We start from the raw sequence: 18,779 nt of genomic DNA, 5'->3' as shown, positions 1-18,779 counted from the left end.
GTGAGGAAGCATGAGCAATCTCAAGGCTACAAGTCCATCTCCAAAGACCTGAATGTTCCTGTGTCTACCGTGCGCAGTGTCATCAAGAAGTTTAAAGCCCATGGCACTGTGGCTAACCTCCCTAGATGTGGACGGAAAAGAAAAATTGACAAGAGATTTCAACGCAAGATTGTGTGGATGGTGGATAAAGAACCTTGACTAACATCCAAACAAGTTCAAGCTGCCCTGCAGTCCGAGAGTACAACAGTGTCAACCCATACTATCTGTCAGCGTCTGAATGAAAAGGGACGGTATGGTAGGATACCCAGGAAGACCCCACTTCTTACACAGAGACATAAAAAAGCCAGGCTGGAGTTTGCCAAAACTTACCTGAGAAAGCCAAAAACGTTTTGGAAGAATGTTCTCTGGTCAGATGAGACAAAAGTAGAGCTTTTTGGGGAAAGGCATCAACATAGAGTTTACAGGAAAAAAAAAAGAGGCCTTCAAAGAAAAGAACACGGTCCCTACAGTCAAACATGGCGGAGGTTCCCTGATGTTTTGGGGTTGCTTTGCTGCCTCTGGCACTGGACTGCTTGACCATGTGCATGGCATTATGAAGTCTGAAGATTACCAACAAATTTTGCAGCATAATGTAGGGCCCAGTGTGAGAAAGCTGGGTCTCCCTCAGAGGTCATGGGTCTTCCAGCAGAACAATGACCCAAAACACACTTCAAAAAGCACTAGAAAATGGTTTGAGAGAAAGCACTGGAGACTTCTAAAGTGGCCAGCAATGAGTCCAGACCTGAATCCCATAGAACACCTGTGGAGAGATCTCTTGATGGCAGTTTGGAGAAGGCGCCCTTCACATCTCAGGGACCTGGAGCAGTTTGCCAAAGAAAAATGGTCTAAAATTCCAGCAGAGCATTGTAAGAAACTCACTGATGGTTACCGGAAGCGGTTGTGCGCAGTTATTTTGTCTAAAGGTTGTGCTACCAAGTATTAGGCTGAGGGGGCCAATACTTTTGTCCGGCCCATTTTTGGAGTTTTGTGTAAAATGATCAATGATTTGACTTTTTTTTTCATTCTCTTTTGTGTTTCTTCATTGCAAGTAGAGATGAGCGAACACTGTGAGCAGGAGCGAGGATAGGTAAGTTAATAGACACTATTACTGGACCTCCATTGCTTGTTAAAAAAAAGCAGTGGGGGTACTGCAGGGCCACCTAAAGCCATGAGGTAAATCTGAAAATGTGCCTGGAGCGGTTACATGACTGCCCTATTGATTTGTCAGGGTGGTCTCAATGGGACCATTTAAGTATATTGGATGGATTCCAAATTACGTCACACTCCGGAGCGTCAGTGATGCAATGACACAGAAACAAGTTGAATCTGAGCAAAAGCATAAGGTTTATTGAACAAATCATCTCTTCTTATACCCAAAGAAGTGGGCGTACATACAGGGTGTATTATAGAGTAATCATTAACTCAGTAGGCGTATATGGGTGTGTCATTGAGTAATCATTAACCGTTAGGATTCAGCAATTTCTATACATGAGTATTACAAGATATCCCGCCCAAATTATGAATATTCTAACTGTTCTGACATCTGATGATGAGGTTAACTCAGTGTGCATTACGTAGTGTATGTTTTAGTCACCTTACCGCGTGGCATAACAAAGTCTATTCTGACATGGGTTTTTCCATTAGTCTCATCTTAAGCTATTTTAATAACCATCTTATCACTTTATTCCAGCCACTTTATTACTCTGTTTATTATGGGGTGCGGCATTATGTCTGCAAATATTCTGATTAATATGGAATATGGGTCAAGCTGACCTGGAGATGCATGTTACAAGCTTAAGTTATTGAAAGAATGTATACACATATAGGGAATATATATGAACGTATTGATTTCCCTATCAGAGTAAATATACATTTAGTAAGTTATACATTTATACAGTAAGTTAGAAGTTAGGCTGGGTGTTTAAGTCTCATTTTATCCAAGAAAATCCCCTTATGAGGAGTGTGATTCTACAAAACAATGAACTAATTTGTGCCAAAAAGGTGCTACATGATTCAAAACTCCAGTGCCAGAATCCTACATAGAATTATTGCACAATATTGAGCCACATTATACACACAATACTGAACTCCAACCTCTGGGGTCACATTAGGGCATTGCCTGGTGGCTCATGGGATACTGAGCTGTCACTTTATTTGCAAACTTCATACATTGACATAATATCTATTGCAAATCAAAATGCCATATTTATTAAGATTCACTTGAAATAACATAACTGTCAGTGACATATGGTGATACCATTGTATAGTGTATTCATATCGCCTGCTATCACAGGACACAGCACCTCCACCAGCCACAATACAAATCACATTAATCACAATGTAGTTAAAGGGATTCCATTGTTATAATCAAAGATATTCACAAATGAAATCGCTTTATAGAATAAACTTTGTTTCTATTTTGTTTTCCAGTTGTCTGGATTCAGCCTGCAGTATAAAGAATGTCAGCTTTCACTGTAGTTGCGGTAGATATCGAGAGAAAACAGAAGCAATATTTATTTTACATATTGAATAAGCAGTTTTATCAGTTATATTCATATTCAGGTTCCTGTGAAGATACTAGATTGATTTTCTGCTCCGTTTATGAAAGCAGCACTTATACTTCATTGGTTTCTTCACTTTCTTAAAACATTATGTAGATTTTAATCATGATAATAATGAACCATTGCCATCGTTTTCCATCTTCGGGGCTGACCTGAAAAGAAGCATACAATCTCCTATTACCTCCTGCTCCATATGGTAAGATTATCAATGATTGCCTCAATTACAGAATGAAAGGCTAGTGACACCTTTGTCAATTTTTTTCTTGGTTTACATTAAAAATTTCTTTGCCTTCTGCAGCTCCCATGTATTATCCATGTGGATCCAATAGGTGGTGCTGTCTCAGTTCCAGGAGTATTTTTCTGTTAGCATAGTCAGGGCCGGCTCCAGGTTTTTATGGGCCCTTGGGCAACAGAGCCTCAGTGGGCCCCCTTGTAAAGGAGCATACCTCCCAACCGTCCCGATTTCCGCGGGACAGTCACGATTTGGGTGACATGTCCCGCGGTCCCGGTTGGAGGGAGGTATGTCCCGATTTCAACTCAGATCTGCGTCCAGAGGACGCAGATCTGAGTTGAACACATATGCGGCTGAAGCAAGGAGCTGACACAGGTCAGCTCCTCGCTTCGCCGCTGCCCGCCTCTCTCCCTGACACATGCGGCTGAAGCTGCTCGCGTGCTCGCTTCGCCGCTGCGTCTCTCTCTCGCTGACACATGCGGCTGAAGCGAGGAGCTGACCTGTGTCAGCTCCTTGCTTCGCCGCTGCCACTGGCTCCTGGCTTGTAGACGCGATGTACAAGCCGGGAGCCGGCGGCAGCGGCGAAGCGAGGAGCTGACACAGGTCAGCTCCTCGCTTCAGCCGCATGTGTCAGCAAGAGAGAGACGCAGCGGCGAAGCGAGCACACGAGCAGCTTCAACCGCATGTGTCAGGGAGAGAGGCGGGCAGCGGCGAAGCGAGGAGCTGACCTGTGTCAGCTCCTTCCTTCAGCCGCATGTGTCAGTGAGAGAGGCGGGCAGAGAGCGGCGAGGGAGCGGAGGAGAAGGTAAGTTTAATGTGGAGGTGGAACGTGAATCTGGGGGCAGATGAAGGAGAGGACGGCATGACACTGGGGGCAGAGATGGAGAGAACATGAATCTGGGGGCAGAGATGTAGGACATGAATCTGGGGGCAGAGATGTGGGGACATGAATCTGGGGGCAGATATGGAGGGACATGAATCTGGGGCAGAGATGGAGTGGACATGAAACTGGGGGCAGAGATGGGGGACATGAATCTGGGGGCAGAGATGGAGAGGACATGAATCTGAGGGCAGAGATGGGGGACATGAATCTGGGGGCAGAGATGGAGAGGACATGAATTTGGGGGCAGAGATGGAGGGACATGAATCTGGGGGCAGAGATGGAGGGACATGAATCTGGGGGCAGAGATGTGGGACATGAATCTGGGGCAGAGATGTGGGACATGAATCTGGGGCAGAGATGGAGAGGACATGAATCTGGGGGCAGAGATGGAGGGACATGAATCTGGGGGCAGAGATGTGGGGACATGAATCTGGGGGCAGAGATGGGGGACATGAATCTGGGGGCAGAGATGGAGAGGACATGAATCTGAGGGCAGAGATGGGGGACATGAATCTGGGGGCAGAGATGGAGAGGACATGAATTTGGGGGCAGAGATGGAGGGACATGAATCTGGGGGAAGAGATGGAGGGACATGAATCTGGGGGCAGAGATGTGGGACATGAATCTGGGGCAGAGATGTGGGACATGAATCTGGGGCAGAGATGGAGAGGACATGAATCTGGGGGCAGAGATGTGGGGACATGAATCTGGGGGCAGAGATGGAGAGGACATGAATCTGAGGGCAGAGATGAGGGACATGAATCTGGGGGCAGAGATGGAGTGGACATGAAACTGGGGGCAGAGATGGGGGACATGAATCTGGGGCAGAGATGGAGAGGACATGAACCTGAGGGCAGAGATGGGGGACATGAATCTGGGGGCAGAGATGGAGGGACATGAATCTGAGGGCAGAGATGTGGGACATGAATCTGGGGGCAGAGATGTGGGGACATGAATCTGGGGGCAGAGATGGAGAGGACATGAATCTGGGGGCAGAGATGGAGGGACATGAATCTGGGGGCAGAGATGGAAGAGGGACATGAAACTGGGGGCAGATGAAGGGTGTATATGAAACTGGGGGAGAGATAGAGGGGGGACATATAATTTACGGGTGACTGTAGGAGGATTATACTGTGTGCGGGCACATGAAAAATTAACGAGTGGGCGGAGTCAACACAAAAGTGGGCGGGGCTAGATTTGCCACGGCGGGCCGCACATTTTGTCCCTCTTTCGGTTCTTCAAAAGTTGGGAGGTATGAAGGAGGTGGGGGAGTTGAGACATTGTGCGTCGCAGATGAAGTGAGTGACGTCACGCAGGAGTGTGGCGTCACCAACGTCATACCTCCCAATTTTTAAAGAGGAGAAAGGGGTAAAATGTGCGGCTCTGCGTGCCGCAGCAAATTTGGCTCCACCCACTTTATGTTGACTCCGCCCATTCTCATTTATTTATCATGTGTTCCCACACAGTATAATCCTCCTACAGTCACCCGTAAATTATATGTCCCCCCTGCATCTCTTCCCCAGTTTCATATACACCCTTCCTCTGTCCCCAGTTTCATGTCCCCCCTCCATCTCTGTCCCCAGTTTCATCACGTTCTCCCCCTTCATCTGCTCACAATTTCATGTCCCCCGTCTCTGCCCCAGTGTCATGCTGTTCCACCCCCCCATCTGCCCCAGTGTCATGCCGTTCCCCCCTTCCCTTCATTTGCCCCCCCCCAGTTTCATTGGGCCCCCTCCATCTCTGTCCCCAGTTTCATGCCGTTCTCTCCCCACCCCCTTCATCTTCCCCAGTGTCATGCCGTTCCCCCCCTCCCCTTCATTTGCCCCCCAGTTTCATGGGTCCCCTTCATTATGTTCCACCATGTTTAATACAAAACAAACACTTACACTCACCTTCCATCGCTCCCCCGACGCTCCTCTCTCAAACTCCATTCACATAGGCGATTAAAGCAGGAGCTGTGACAGCTCAGCTCCTGCTTTAAAGCTGCGGCCCGGCTTGCGTGTGTAAGCGTGATGTGATGACGTCATCGCGCCTACACACGCACGCCGGACTAAAGCACGCCGGATTAAAGCTCCTGCTTTAATCGCTTATGTATTCAGCTCATCGGCGTCCGACGGACGCCGATGAGCTGAAATCGGGACAGGCAAGTGCTGGGGTGGGCAAGTGCCGGGGGGCCCCCAGAGGCTCTGTGGGCCCCGCCACTTGCCCTACTATGCCGTGCGCTGACGCCGGCCATGAGCACAGTATATATATATATATATATATATATATATATATATATATATACTGTGTATTTTTCAGACTATAAGACGCACCTAGGTTTTAGAGGAGGAAAATAGGGAGAAAAAAATTGGAAGCAAAAAATGGTAAAATATTTAATATATGGGAGTTGTAGTTTTGCAACAGCTGCAAGGCCACATTGACAGGTGACCCTGCAGCTGTACGGGGACGCATAGAGTGTCTTTTTTTGCGGGGCCAGAAGTACTTTTTAGTTATACCATTTTGGGGACTATCTATTGCTTAGATCACCTTGTATTGAAAAAAAACCCGGTGGTTTATGATATATGATTTTCTACTTTTATATATATATTCTAGGGACAGGAGGTGATTTAGAACTTTTATTGATTTCATATTTTTATTATATATTTTTAAAGCTTTTTTTTTTTTTTTTTTTTACTATTTTATTCCCCCCCGGGGGCTTGAACCTGCGGTCACTTGATTGCAAGTCCCATAGACGGCAATACAACTGTATTGCCGTCTATGGGACATTCTGTATATTAGTATTACGGCTGGTCATAGACCCAGCCGCAATACTAATATAGCCGTGACAGGCCTGGGAGCCTCATTAGGCTCCCGGCTGTCACCCGAACAGGTCGGCTCTTGCGATATCATCGCGCAGGAGCCGGCCTGCAACTTCCGCTGTACTAGAGAGGCGGATGCCGGCGAGGGATAGACGCCATCACAGGTGCCGGGGCCTGAGACATCGCTCCTCTGCCCTGCATGAAACCAGCGGTGGGGGGACGGAGGAGCGGAATAGCATTGCCGCTGCTGGCTTCATGAAGGGCAGAGGAGCGCAGCGATGTCTCAGGCCCCGGCGTCTATCCCTTGCCGGTATCCGCCTCTCTATTAGAGCGGATGCCAGGCGCCACATTCGGACTATAAGATGCACCCTTCTTTTCCCCCAAAATTTGGGGGGAAAAAAGTGCGTCTTATAGTCTGAAAAATACGGTATATATACACTAGCTTTTACCCGCGACTTCGTCTGCGATGTTTGGAGAATTGGGTGGAGACAGACGTGTGAAACTGTCAGAGCATTTGAGAAATCTTGCTATAGAAATCTTTGGATTTTTGGATTTTTTTTTTTTTTTAAGGTCAGGTGGTAGATGGTAAACTTGAAATGGAAAGTTGCCGGGTCGGGGCTGAGTGGCGGTGCGGGCCAGACTGTGTGTGCGCTCTGCGGTCTGATGTGTGCCGTGCGGGCCAGACTGTTTGAGGGCTCTGCGCAGGAACTGTGCGTGTGGAGTCATCAGTGAATCAGTGAAGTGCAGTTGGTGTGAGTGGCCAAGCGGTGGCGCGTGGCTGATAAGAGAAGATGGCGGTGGCAGAGCGGGACCTTTGTTTTTGGGGTTATGTGAGTGTGTAAGGTGTGGAAATACATGTGAATGTGATGGAGTGGGGTTAGGGCTACCGTAGAGGCAACAATATGGAGTGTGGAGGTATTTTGGGGCCGGAAATGCAAGGAAGTGTGTGCGTGGGGCTAGGAGTCCTACTTTTGGGACTGTGCTGCTAAGGAGCCATGTTGTTTAGCGGCACAAAAAGTAGCCTAGGTTTCAATCGCAAGGAATAACTATGTTTCTGGAAAATTTTAGGGAAATCCGTCCAGCCGTTTTAGCGTGATTGAGGAACAAACATCCAAACATCCAGGATACCACAGACATCTGTCCCCAAAAAGGGAGTACTTTCTGAATTTTTCTTATTCTAAAACTCATTAAAAAAATCCAACAGTGCGATTTATTGTAAACAGTCTGTAAATGTGAACTTGCAATTAAAATTCTCCTGATGCTGCTGGCATGCCACTACTACTAAGTTACTTTTTCATTGAATTGCCAAATTTAAGTAAAACATCTTAAATTGAATGTATTGTAATTTGTCCTGATGCTGCTAGCATGCCACACTGCGACTGAATGGTTTATTTCCATATGCGGCTCCTCTCCCTACCTAACTGCACTGCTCTGAAAGGGACAATTATTACATTTAGCTCAGGCCCTGACTGTCCCACCTCCAGCTGCTGCGGCCTCTCCCTACCTAGCCTAGCTAGCTGCAATGGCAACTGGACCTGTGACCCGTTATACAGATGGGTCACATGTCCCATGTGGTCAATCACAGCCATGCCCATACTGTTCATGTCTGTGATGTCTGTGTGCTTAAAGCTGGTTGGCTGCTCAGCAGTCAATCAACCAGCTATAGGGATAAGCCGAAACCCAAAGTTCAGCGCTGAAGTTCGGGGTTCAGATACCTGAACCCACAATATTCAGAAAGACCCAAACTGTGTGGTTCGGGTTAGCTCATCGCTATAGATCTCACATTGTTGAAAATGGAGATAATGCCACTGCCACAGGCAAGCCTCAATAGCTATATACCTGTGACAGGCCTGGGAGCTTTCCTACATTCCTTCTTCTCATACCATTGTGTGTATAAACATAATAAAGTATCTGCCTACAAAAAGGGATTATTTTCGACTTTTTTTTTATTTTAAAAAGTGTAAAAAAATTGGACAGTGCAGTGTGTTTTCAACAAGCTGCTTGTTGCCACCATACCCATATCTGTCGCTTTTACTTTGACAAAACCAAAAAAAAAACTCAATAGACTAAGGAGCATGAAGACTGCAATAAGTTCCATCCTACCATTAGACTCACTCTCAACTCGTTTTTCAGTGAAGACAAGAAAGAACATCTTCTAGCAATGAGAAATATGTTCTTAAAACAGGGATACCATCCACAGGTTGTAGATGAGCAGCTCTACAAAGCGACAGGAAGTCTCAGAGCACAAACAGAAGGAGGACGTCAGAAGGTGCCCCTAGTGGCTACATATAACTCTTGAATTAACATCTTAAAGGGATTCTATCATTAGAAAATGTTTTGAAGTAATGGCACATTCAAATAGCCTTAAAAAGGCTATTCTATTCCTACCTCTCATTTTCTTGTCTCCCCGCCCTTTCTGTAAAAGAGTGTTTCTTCTGATATGCAAATTATGTTCAGGGAGCACAGGGGGTGTTCCTTCTGTGCTCCAAGAACACTAACGTCATCAACTTGCGCAGTCGGCTCTGTCACATCGGGTTCGGCCAGAGCCGACTGCGCATGCTCTGTCGATCATTTTTGCGCTGGTCTGTACGGGTGCAGCATGCTTGTGTAAAAGACCCCGTGTAAACTTACCCTTAGGCTGAGGCCCCACATTGCAGAAACGCAGCTTCTTTTATTGCAGATTTTGCTGTGGTTTTTTTTGAGCCAAACCTAGGAGTGGCTTCAAAAGGAATGAGAAATATATAGAAGCTCTTATACTTCTCCCTTCTGCTCAATCCACTCCTGATTTTGGCTCAAAAAAAGGCAGCAAAATCTGCAACAAAAAAAGTTGCGTTTCCCCAACCGGAAATGCCGCGATTTGGCAGCGGCGTTTTACAGTACTTGCAAAGTGAATGGGATTTATGCAAATCCCTTGCCCACTTTGGGGAAAAAGACTGTTGCGGTTTTGAAAATCGCAGCATGTCAATTATATCTAAGGAAACGCCGGCAGCATTCCTGTAGATATAATGGTAAGAGAAAGTTCGCAGAGGAAGACTTTGTGAACTTTCTCTTCAAAGTGCTGTGGGAAGAACCGCGATGAGTTCATGTTGAGGTTGTTCCCGCAGCGCTTTTGTGCTTTTTTGCGGTGGTTCCGGACCGTGGGGCCGTAGCCTTAGGGTGTTTTTTCGGGTGGTGACACACTGTGTACCCAGGCTAGAGCCAAATCTAGTCTCTATGCACCAGTGCTGTCGCTTTGGGGTAAGTGTGACACCCATTAATTCCTGACTGTAGTTTTGCTGTTACCGCACGGCCAAGAAAAGTAGCTGAAATGAATCCATGTTTCACTTACAGAAAAGTGAAGGTACTGGCGGCCATGGATGCAGCATCCAGGTATATAGTGTGTAGCCCCCTTTAGGTGTTACCTCACTCTACTACCAGTCATATACATTTACCATGAATTGCAGGTTACGCATGTACTTACATCACTTCTAATGGAAATCTACAGGTTTATAAAGGCCAATAGCAAATGCTGGGAGCACAGTATTGCAGCACCATTTGTTTGTGCTATATGACTGTTATTATACAGAACTCACAGGACCTCATCTTTGATTTTTTTTTTTTTAAAAAAAAGGTTACCTACCCCTGGTCTAGATGAAATACAGGTTTTCAGCCTAAGGGTGCAAACAATGAATGTTTACATTGACTGACAGCAAACATAAATCTTAAAAATTGTGAGGAATAGAAATACAAAATGTATTAGGGTCAGTTCACACGTGAACTGCCCGCGCGGGTTTTGACACCGAGCGAGACGCGGTGAGCCGCGTCTCTCTCTTGTCAAAACCCGCCTGCTGCGACCATCGCGGTCGCGGCTTTCCCCTCCGCTGTCGGCTCAAATGAATGAGCCGACATAGGAGGGAGCTGCCGGGGGCGGAAGCATGTCCTTTCTACATAGACCACCATTGTAAAGGGGCAGATTTTGAAGCGAAATCCGCTGTCAAAATCCGCCCCTTTGCCTACGTGTGAACTAGCCCTTAGAACAGGGGTAGGCAACCTTTTTTGTTCGGCGTGCCAATTTAAATTAAAAAATCAAAGATGAGGTCTTCGGAGTGCCGGTCAATAATTGTAAAGCTGACGACACCTACACTAAAGTCATATAGCATAAACATAGGGGTGCTGTCATACTGTGCTCCCAGCCACATGCGCTTACCACTATTTGCCTGGATATACATGTTCTTTTCCATTAGAAGCAATGTAAGTACATGTGTAACCCACAATTAGTGGTAATGTATGTGATTGGGAGCAGAGTGAGGTAACACCTGTAAAGCGCTGACACACAATGTACCTGGATGCTCCATCCAGTCCTCGGCTGTTAGTAACTTCAGTTTTCTGTAAGTGAAATGCAGATTAATTTCAGTCACTTTTAGTTCCTGGCGGTGCAGTAACCGCAAAACCCCAGCCAGGAATTAATGGGTGTCACACTTACACCAAAGTGACCGCACTGGTGCCCAGGAACTGGCTATAATTGCATCTAGTTACAGTGTCACCACCCAATAGAATCACACTAAGGCTGAGGCCCCACATTACAAAAATGCAGCTTTTTCTGTTGCAGATTTAGCTGCGTTTTTTTTCCGTCAAAGCCAAGAATGGCTACAGAAGGAATGGGAAATACATAGGAAGCTTCTTAGGGAGCGTTCACACTACCGTCATAGTGCGACAGGTAGTGTCCGCTGCTAGTGTCCGTTCAAAATCTCTCACGGACATTAGCAGCGGACACTAGCTGTGTCCGTGGCACTTTTCATTCATTTAAATGGCGATCAGGTGCGTTCTTTTGCACTCTGTGCCTGTCCTTAACTGTCCGTTTGTAAAGATGTCCGACTTTTCAAGCGGACAGCAAAACCTGACACCTACCTGTCGGACAATGACGGTAGTGTGAACGCCCCCTTATATGTCTCCCTTCTGCTCAATCCACTCTTGGCTTCGGCTCAAAAAACACAGCAAAATCTGCAACGAAAAAAAGCTGTTTCTGCAACGTGGGGCTTTAGCCTAAGGCCGGGGCCCCCACGTTATGGGAACACAGCTTTTTTGTTGCATATTTTGCTGCGTTTTTCTGAGCCTAAGCCAGGAGTGGATTGATCAGAAGGGAGACGTATAAGAAGCTTCCTATATACTGTATTTCCCATTCCTTCTGTCGCCATTTTTAGCTTTGTTTGAAATAAACAACATCAAATTCTGCAACAAAAACGCTGCATTTCTGCAACGTGGGGCCTCAGCCTTACACTTCCCGCACACAAGGGGCACGGATGTGGTTTTCACTGACCTACATGTTAAAAATGAATTGACAGGGCCGCAAATGCAGACAGATATAGGGTATGTATAGGACAGATATAGGGTATGTATAGGACAGATATAGGGTATGTATAGGACAGATATAGGACCTGCTCCATAATTTTTAGTTCTTCATTTTGGCCCAAATACACAGCCACAAAAAATGGCTGTATATATGGGTCAATTGAAATGTATAAGTCTGTACTCTTAACCAAAGTTGTGGATAAAAAGTCCGGTCATGTACATTACAGCTTAGTAACTCAATGTGCCTCATATTAATAGCAGTTAACCCCATCATGTTCCGCACATTAACCCCATGTGCTTTACATAAGGGACACTGATATGTGAGCCACATGGAGGTAATAAGTGAATATCTTCATTATATAGGTCCCTTATTAGTACCTCCATATGTCTCACACCTCAGTAACCCTTATGTGAGGCACACAGGGGTTAATGTGAAAGGCATGATGGGGTTAACTGCTATTAATGTGAGGCACATGGAGTTACTAAAACTAAAGTAATAACCCCAAATGCCTGACAGTAATAAGAATAGTTAGTAACACACGTACCTGGTGTTGTGTTTGCTTTCACTTTGCTTCCTCTCCTCCTCAGGGCTGCAAACGGCAGGAGCTCCTCCTCACATGTAGCAGCAGGTCCAGGGAGCCCTTATCCTGTGCAGTGAGAGGCTCACCTCTGATTAGTGGGCAGGGAGAGAAGGGGGCGTGTCCTACACTGCAGCTCTACCAGAGCACTGAAGGGACGCTCTCTCTCAATTTAGTGCCGAAGGTTGCGGGCTGGCTGCCGTGCCAACAAAATATGCCTCGCGTGCCAGGGGTTGCCGACCCCTGCCTTAGAAAGTCCTCCATTCACTATACGCTATTTAACCTGGACCAGCCCTTTAAAGAGCAGGAGTCATATTATTTATTATTTTATTTAGCTGTTGTTACATTAGCTGAAGGATACAACTGATTGAAAATCCAAACTTCCATGTACACAAGCCTTACCAGTTCTGCCCAGTAGATGGCGACATCACTGCAGAGAAGGTTCACACTCATGCCCACATCTGGAGGGTTTGCTGCCTCCTGCTGTACAATGCTGTAGGTGATCTCAGAGTCATCAGATATGTTCTGAGGAGATAATGAGATTTATTCACAGATATATATACTTTTTTTTTCAACCATAGTATATAGGGTCCATTCACACGGAGGAAAATGGTGAGGAATTTGGTGTGGAATTTCAGCACTGAAAAAAAGCCTCCCATTGACAATAGGTTCCTGGGTTGAATAACCATATCAGGCATGAGTGATGAGATCTTATTTTATAATAAATTTCACATATTTAATGAGTAATCCTACTGGATCCAGATTAAACAAGCTTTACTGTATATATGAAAAGGTAGTTTGCTGTGTTCTCCTGAGAGGTAACAGAGTATTTTAGTCTCTTCAGATACTAGGGTTGAGAAGTGACTTTGCACCCCTATATTCACAACACTGCTGATACTTACATGGGTCCTGAAATAATCCATCTGTCTGAGTATATCATGGATAGTTGGAGTTTGGGATCTGTCCATTCTGAGCACATAACACACGCTGCTGTTCATCTTCCGGATCCCAATGATGTCCTATACCGGCACATAATATAAGTGTGAGCAGCGTAGCATTCTCTATCTGTCTGTTAATCTATATGTCTATCATCATTTTGTTAACCAGCCATTGGTGCACACACATAAGTTAAAGGGGTCTATGGACATCTCTGGGCACTTCCATTTCAACAAGAGCAAATAAGTCAAGACTAGTTTTAATCTCAATCTGAACAAATAGCTCCTGCCAACTTCTGTCTTCCCTCTGCCTGTGTTTGTCACTGCTGCCCTCTGATGCAGTAGCACATTGTCCCTGCTACCATTTATCTCCTCACTATCTGTAGTGACAAGTCCTTTGCTACCTGCCATCTCCCTGCTGTCACTGAAGTTCTGTCATTCACTTGCTGTTGGCCCTTACAGAGTGTAAAGTCTTCTCGGTATCCCCAGCAGAGATACTTGCAACTTGTATGTGTCACCCAGGATACCCACAAAGGTACATTCAATGCTCCCCTCCATAAACCCCTTCTGCAGAGCCCTGGCCTCCTACTGTCTTCTTTTGCTATTTGAGGTGCATTTATGTGTGGAGCAGTAAGTGATCTGTCATCTGAATTTTGTTTCTCTGGTTTGGAGTCTGTATTGTTGGGATGGTTAGCATGTTTGTGTGCACTCAGATTTTTTTTAGATCAGGTAACGGAAGGAGAATAAGAAAGTTTTTTTTTAAATTTTTCTCACCTTCCCAGAGAGACACCTGAGTATAACATGGTGGCCATTTTAATTTGGACAAATTAAATTTCCATTTGTTTGGTTTTGTAAAAAAAAGCCAAACAAGCAAAAAAGTAAACAATTTGTAATATTCGGGTAGAACTGGAAAAAAGTCTGATCAGTCCTGTTTTTTTTATTTTGTTACAAATGATTTGTCTAGCTTAAATGTGTCCCTTTATACAGATATTATGATGTAAACAAGAAAATTATTTACCACCCACTGAAAGCAAGATCTTGAGATTAGTGATGAATGGAATCACCAAATATATCACAAGAATGTTAATTTTACAATGTTTAGGCCTCATTTACATAGGACTGCACCAGTTCTTTACTTATATTTTACATCTACACCTCACCCTCCTGTAATCGTATAACACAGTGACAGATTCATTCCTGCTGTGGACAAAAAAGGCCGCCATATTCTCCTGCTCATTGACGGAAATCATCTGTTGAACTTTTTGCCCTTCACTAGAATTGAAGACCAGAGTCACCATCTGCAAATAAAAAGGATCTCTAAGCCACAGGCAACAACAATCAGATGTAAAATGTAAAAATAAAATGTATCTATGTGAATATTTCCTGCTGTCACTCCTACTGTTAGTAACACTCACCTTCTCTGTGTGTTTTTGTGACATGTAAATGCCGAATAAAGTCACAGCCACAATAATGCCAACCAGCAGTACAGCAAGTGCAATCCCCTCCATCCACCTCCTCCTGGACAATGGGACCTGAAACACAGAGATCTATAAGAATTGTAGCTCACACTATGAAAATGATTGACTAGAACTCAGCCGTGTAAATGCGGGATTAGGCTACATTCACACAACCAAGGTGCAAAACTACAGGAAATAATGGACATTGCATATGATCTGTGCATAGAGACAAAAATAAGACATGACCAGAATACCGGTCATGTGAATAACCCCCATTCACTTGAATTGAATGCTGATGTGTGATATCTATCTGCCAGATCTAATGGCTGTTTTGCATCGTTCCATCCTTCCATTTTTGTTGGGAGAGTGCCATCTGTTTTGCATCAGTTTTTAACTGTCCATTGAAAAAAAATGGGTGCATTGCTTCTTTTGACGCAACCAACTGATCTGTTTTTAATGGACATAAAACTGATGTCTATTGGGTGATGTCTGACTTTTATTGGGTCCGTGTCTGTGATAATGAACAAAGATAGAGCATGTCAGTTTTTTTGATAGCCATGAAAAACAGACTATCAAAAAAAGGACATGGGAATAGACTCATTGAATTCAATATGTTCTCATAACAGATGTTTTCAGTCTAGACGCTACAGTGAGGCCTCCGGTCTGTGCCAGTCGTTACATTGGCTGCCTATTCATTATAGAATAAAATATAAAGTTATCACCCTCATCCACAAGGCTCTCCATAATGCCGCACCTCCCTACATTTCCTCCCTCATCTCTGTCTACCGCCCAACCCATGTTCTCCGTTCATTCAATGACCTAACACTTACATCCTCTATTATCAGAACCTCCCACGTTCGTATACAAGACTTCTCCCGCGCTGCACCACTTCTCTGGAATGCTCTACCCCAGACAATCAGATTAACTCCCAATTTCTACAGTTTCAAACACAAACTAAAGACTCCTCTTTTCAGACAGGCCTATCACAATTTCTAACGTAAACCCTTAACCTTCCTCTGTCCCCGCTCCCACATTTCCCCACATGATATGATGTTATCTCATGCTAACTTTATAGGTCCAAGCTCCATCCACATGTTAAAGGACACGACTGTTGACGGCTCATAAAGTTTTATGTTTATGTAATGACAGTCACCTCTATTACAAAAGTGTCTGACCTCTGTATAAGCAATGCCGCCCCTGCTACCTCTTGTGTCACCCCCTCTACCTAATAGATTGTAAGCTCTTGCGAGCAGGGCCCTCAGTCCCATTGTGTGAAATGGTGAAATGTGAAATGACTTTCTTTGTAATGTATCTTTCTGTCTGTATTTGAACCCTACAAATTGTACAGCGCTGCGGAATATGTTGGCGCTATGTAAATAAAATGTATTATTATTATTATGTTTTTGCAATGTCCATCACATGTTCACAATCACACAATTGAGTTTCGGCTGTGAAACTAGGTCTGTGTGTTGACCAGATGTACTAGCTTGGATATAATGCAGGGAGAGGAACTCCTAGCATTATGATAATAATACATTTTATTTATATAGCGCTAACATATTCTGGATTCAAACTCATCTAATCTGACGGGTTCGCTCAACACTAATTGTAATATTACATGAATGCAGAGGTGAGTTTGTCAGCAGCAGAATCTTCCTATGGCAGCTAAATAAAAGCCTTGACTAGGGTATTGTACATGTTCTGGATTTGTCCTGCATCCCCTCCTCTTTCCACTTCTCATTATGTAAAACACAAGATAATTCATAACTTTGTAAAAATGAAGACCAGAACAACTGGGATCACACTGTGATGTGTACTGCGAATATACTGAGCATTTCCATCCATACTGCTTACAATTGCTATGAGAAATGAGCAAACAAGTTTATAATGAATTGGATTTGACTAGACATTCCAAAAAACTTCAGTCTACTACCTTTTGCAATTTGTATCTGGTTAACCCACAAAAATGGCAGCTGTCATATAAAACACGAGCAGGAAGATGAGAGAAGAAGGATCACATATTTTGTGAACCAATCTCAGCCAAACAGGAGGGGTTGTTGGTGGAGAATAAGAATGGGCGAACCTCTGTAGATTTGTTTCGTTTGGTGTTTAGATGAGGTGATCCCCTGGTTCTGTCTGGACTTGTTCGGATAGAACCAGATGTGAAATTATTATACTCCGGGGTTTCATCAGACACCACAGTATAACTGTTGTTGGCCCAAGGGAGGTGTAAAAAATAAAAAACATTAATATTTACCCTCACTCACCTCTTTTACCAGAGATGCAGAGAATTCCCTAACAGGGGAAATAATTTTATACCCAACAAAGAAACTACATTATGTGTCAGCTAAACTGGAGATTTATACCGTGGTGCTCTATATGAGGGTTATCGCCTGTTCGTATTTTAATAAGTTTTCATAATTTTTATTGGCGTAGTAGTAAAGGCATTAGTATATATACTGATATAGCAGTAGCTGAACGTGGGTCAAACCCTGTCCACATGCAGTATAACTGGGCATTTGTGGCAGCACATTTGCCTACTGCAAGTTAGCAATGGTCGTTGTACTGAACAGGAGTATAAGGTTACTGATATGCTCCTTGGATATTATAGATGTTGCGGGGATGTTGAGTCTTCTTGATTTAAATGGTTGTCCACACTTCACATGTGTCATGACCATTTTTCACACCCGCTCACATAGCCATTGCTTCTTATTATTATTTGGTATATACTCCTGTCTTGTCCTATCAATTAGACCTGTTACAGCATTCTCTAATGTTTAATTCTGAGACTCTACTGCCTCCTTAGACTTTTTCATCATGTACTGTAGTGTTTTAATGACAGTTAACTATCATCCACTTGCCACTCTCTGCTCCTAGTCCTAGTCTAATTTATACAGAGATTAAGGTGGTTGTCCAATAATTGGAGCAAAGGAAGGGAAGATGTAGAATAAAAAAAAGTATACTGACCCAGTGCTCCATTGTCTGCGGCCGGGGACAGGTGAGTAGTTTTTTATTTTATGCTTCCCTCATCCTATAGAGTTTTTATGATTTGCTATGCTTTGTTTCCTATACTGTAGTTTATGTGTTTAGCCCTTCCCTTAATATACAGTATATCTTTAAGTCTTTCTGCCACATGTGCGTGTTATGTCTTTGCACTTACCATTTGTGCTTCGGCATCTACAGTTACCTTTTCCATGTGTCCAATTGTACTTGAGGTAACAAGTCATTTATATATCACTTACCTTATATTGATTTAGCCGCTAAACATCCTACTAAAATGTGTTTCTTCCAATGATTCCATGTTAGCTAGGTCTTGGAGGACTAACATGTCTTACTGTTGTCATAGGGTCTCAGTTCTGCTTCTAAGAAGCATTCTATTATTATTTTGTTAATAGAACTTTTGTCATCCTGAATATTCTATGGATTTCTAATAAATACCAAGTGCCTGTACCCCGACTGACAAGAGCTGTGATTTGCTATTCATTGTGTACCAGGACCTTTAACTACTTTACTCTTTACATTTTAGTTAATTATCATTTTCCTTTGTGTTCTCTTACCCTGCCAACTTCACCCTGGCTCTTCCATGTCTCCTATACATATTGTATATTATAACACTACAGCTCTTATACATACTCATTATTATCTCATTGCTATTCTGATATATAATTCTTACTTACGGGCAGATTCTTCATGGTTTGTTCTGACATCTTCTGCTCTGTACCTGCACTGAGACAACCTCAGCCCACCCAGGGTATTTGTAGGCAGAGATTTGTGTCTGGTACTTTCCTGCAGAAGGAACTTGGATTGAAGTGTACCTTCAGCTATAAATAACTATCATAGGAAACTCTGTCATATATCTTATTAACCATCCCACCGCAATTTTTAATTATAAATTTTAACTCTCCATCATCCAAACCCCGTAACTAAGGTATTTTTCCATTCACCGCACAAGAGAACTTAATGTT

At 44.0% G+C, this 18,779-nt stretch overlaps 1 protein-coding gene across 1 annotated transcript in view; it reads right to left on the bottom strand.

The window, feature by feature from the left end:
* LOC142209120 (gastrokine-2-like) overlaps nucleotides 1-18,520 on the bottom strand; it is a 43,269-nt gene extending 24,749 nt beyond the window's left edge. Inside the window, exons 1-5 of the mRNA XM_075278059.1 lie at nucleotides 18,492-18,520; nucleotides 14,773-14,889; nucleotides 14,518-14,655; nucleotides 13,325-13,441; nucleotides 12,825-12,947 (exon numbers count right to left, since the gene is read on the bottom strand). Coding sequence (XP_075134160.1) covers nucleotides 12,825-12,947; nucleotides 13,325-13,441; nucleotides 14,518-14,655; nucleotides 14,773-14,889; nucleotides 18,492-18,506 — 510 coding nt within the window. The 5' untranslated portion in view covers nucleotides 18,507-18,520. The remainder of the gene's footprint in view (nucleotides 1-12,824; nucleotides 12,948-13,324; nucleotides 13,442-14,517; nucleotides 14,656-14,772; nucleotides 14,890-18,491) is intronic.
* Nucleotides 18,521-18,779: the final 259 nt, after the last annotated feature.

Source organism: Leptodactylus fuscus, chromosome 6 (genome assembly GCF_031893055.1).
Source record: "Leptodactylus fuscus isolate aLepFus1 chromosome 6, aLepFus1.hap2, whole genome shotgun sequence".
Lineage (NCBI taxonomy): Eukaryota > Metazoa > Chordata > Amphibia > Anura > Leptodactylidae > Leptodactylus > Leptodactylus fuscus.
The sequence above is the reverse complement of the archived record's forward strand: the minus strand, read 5'-3'. Positions and strand labels throughout refer to the sequence as shown.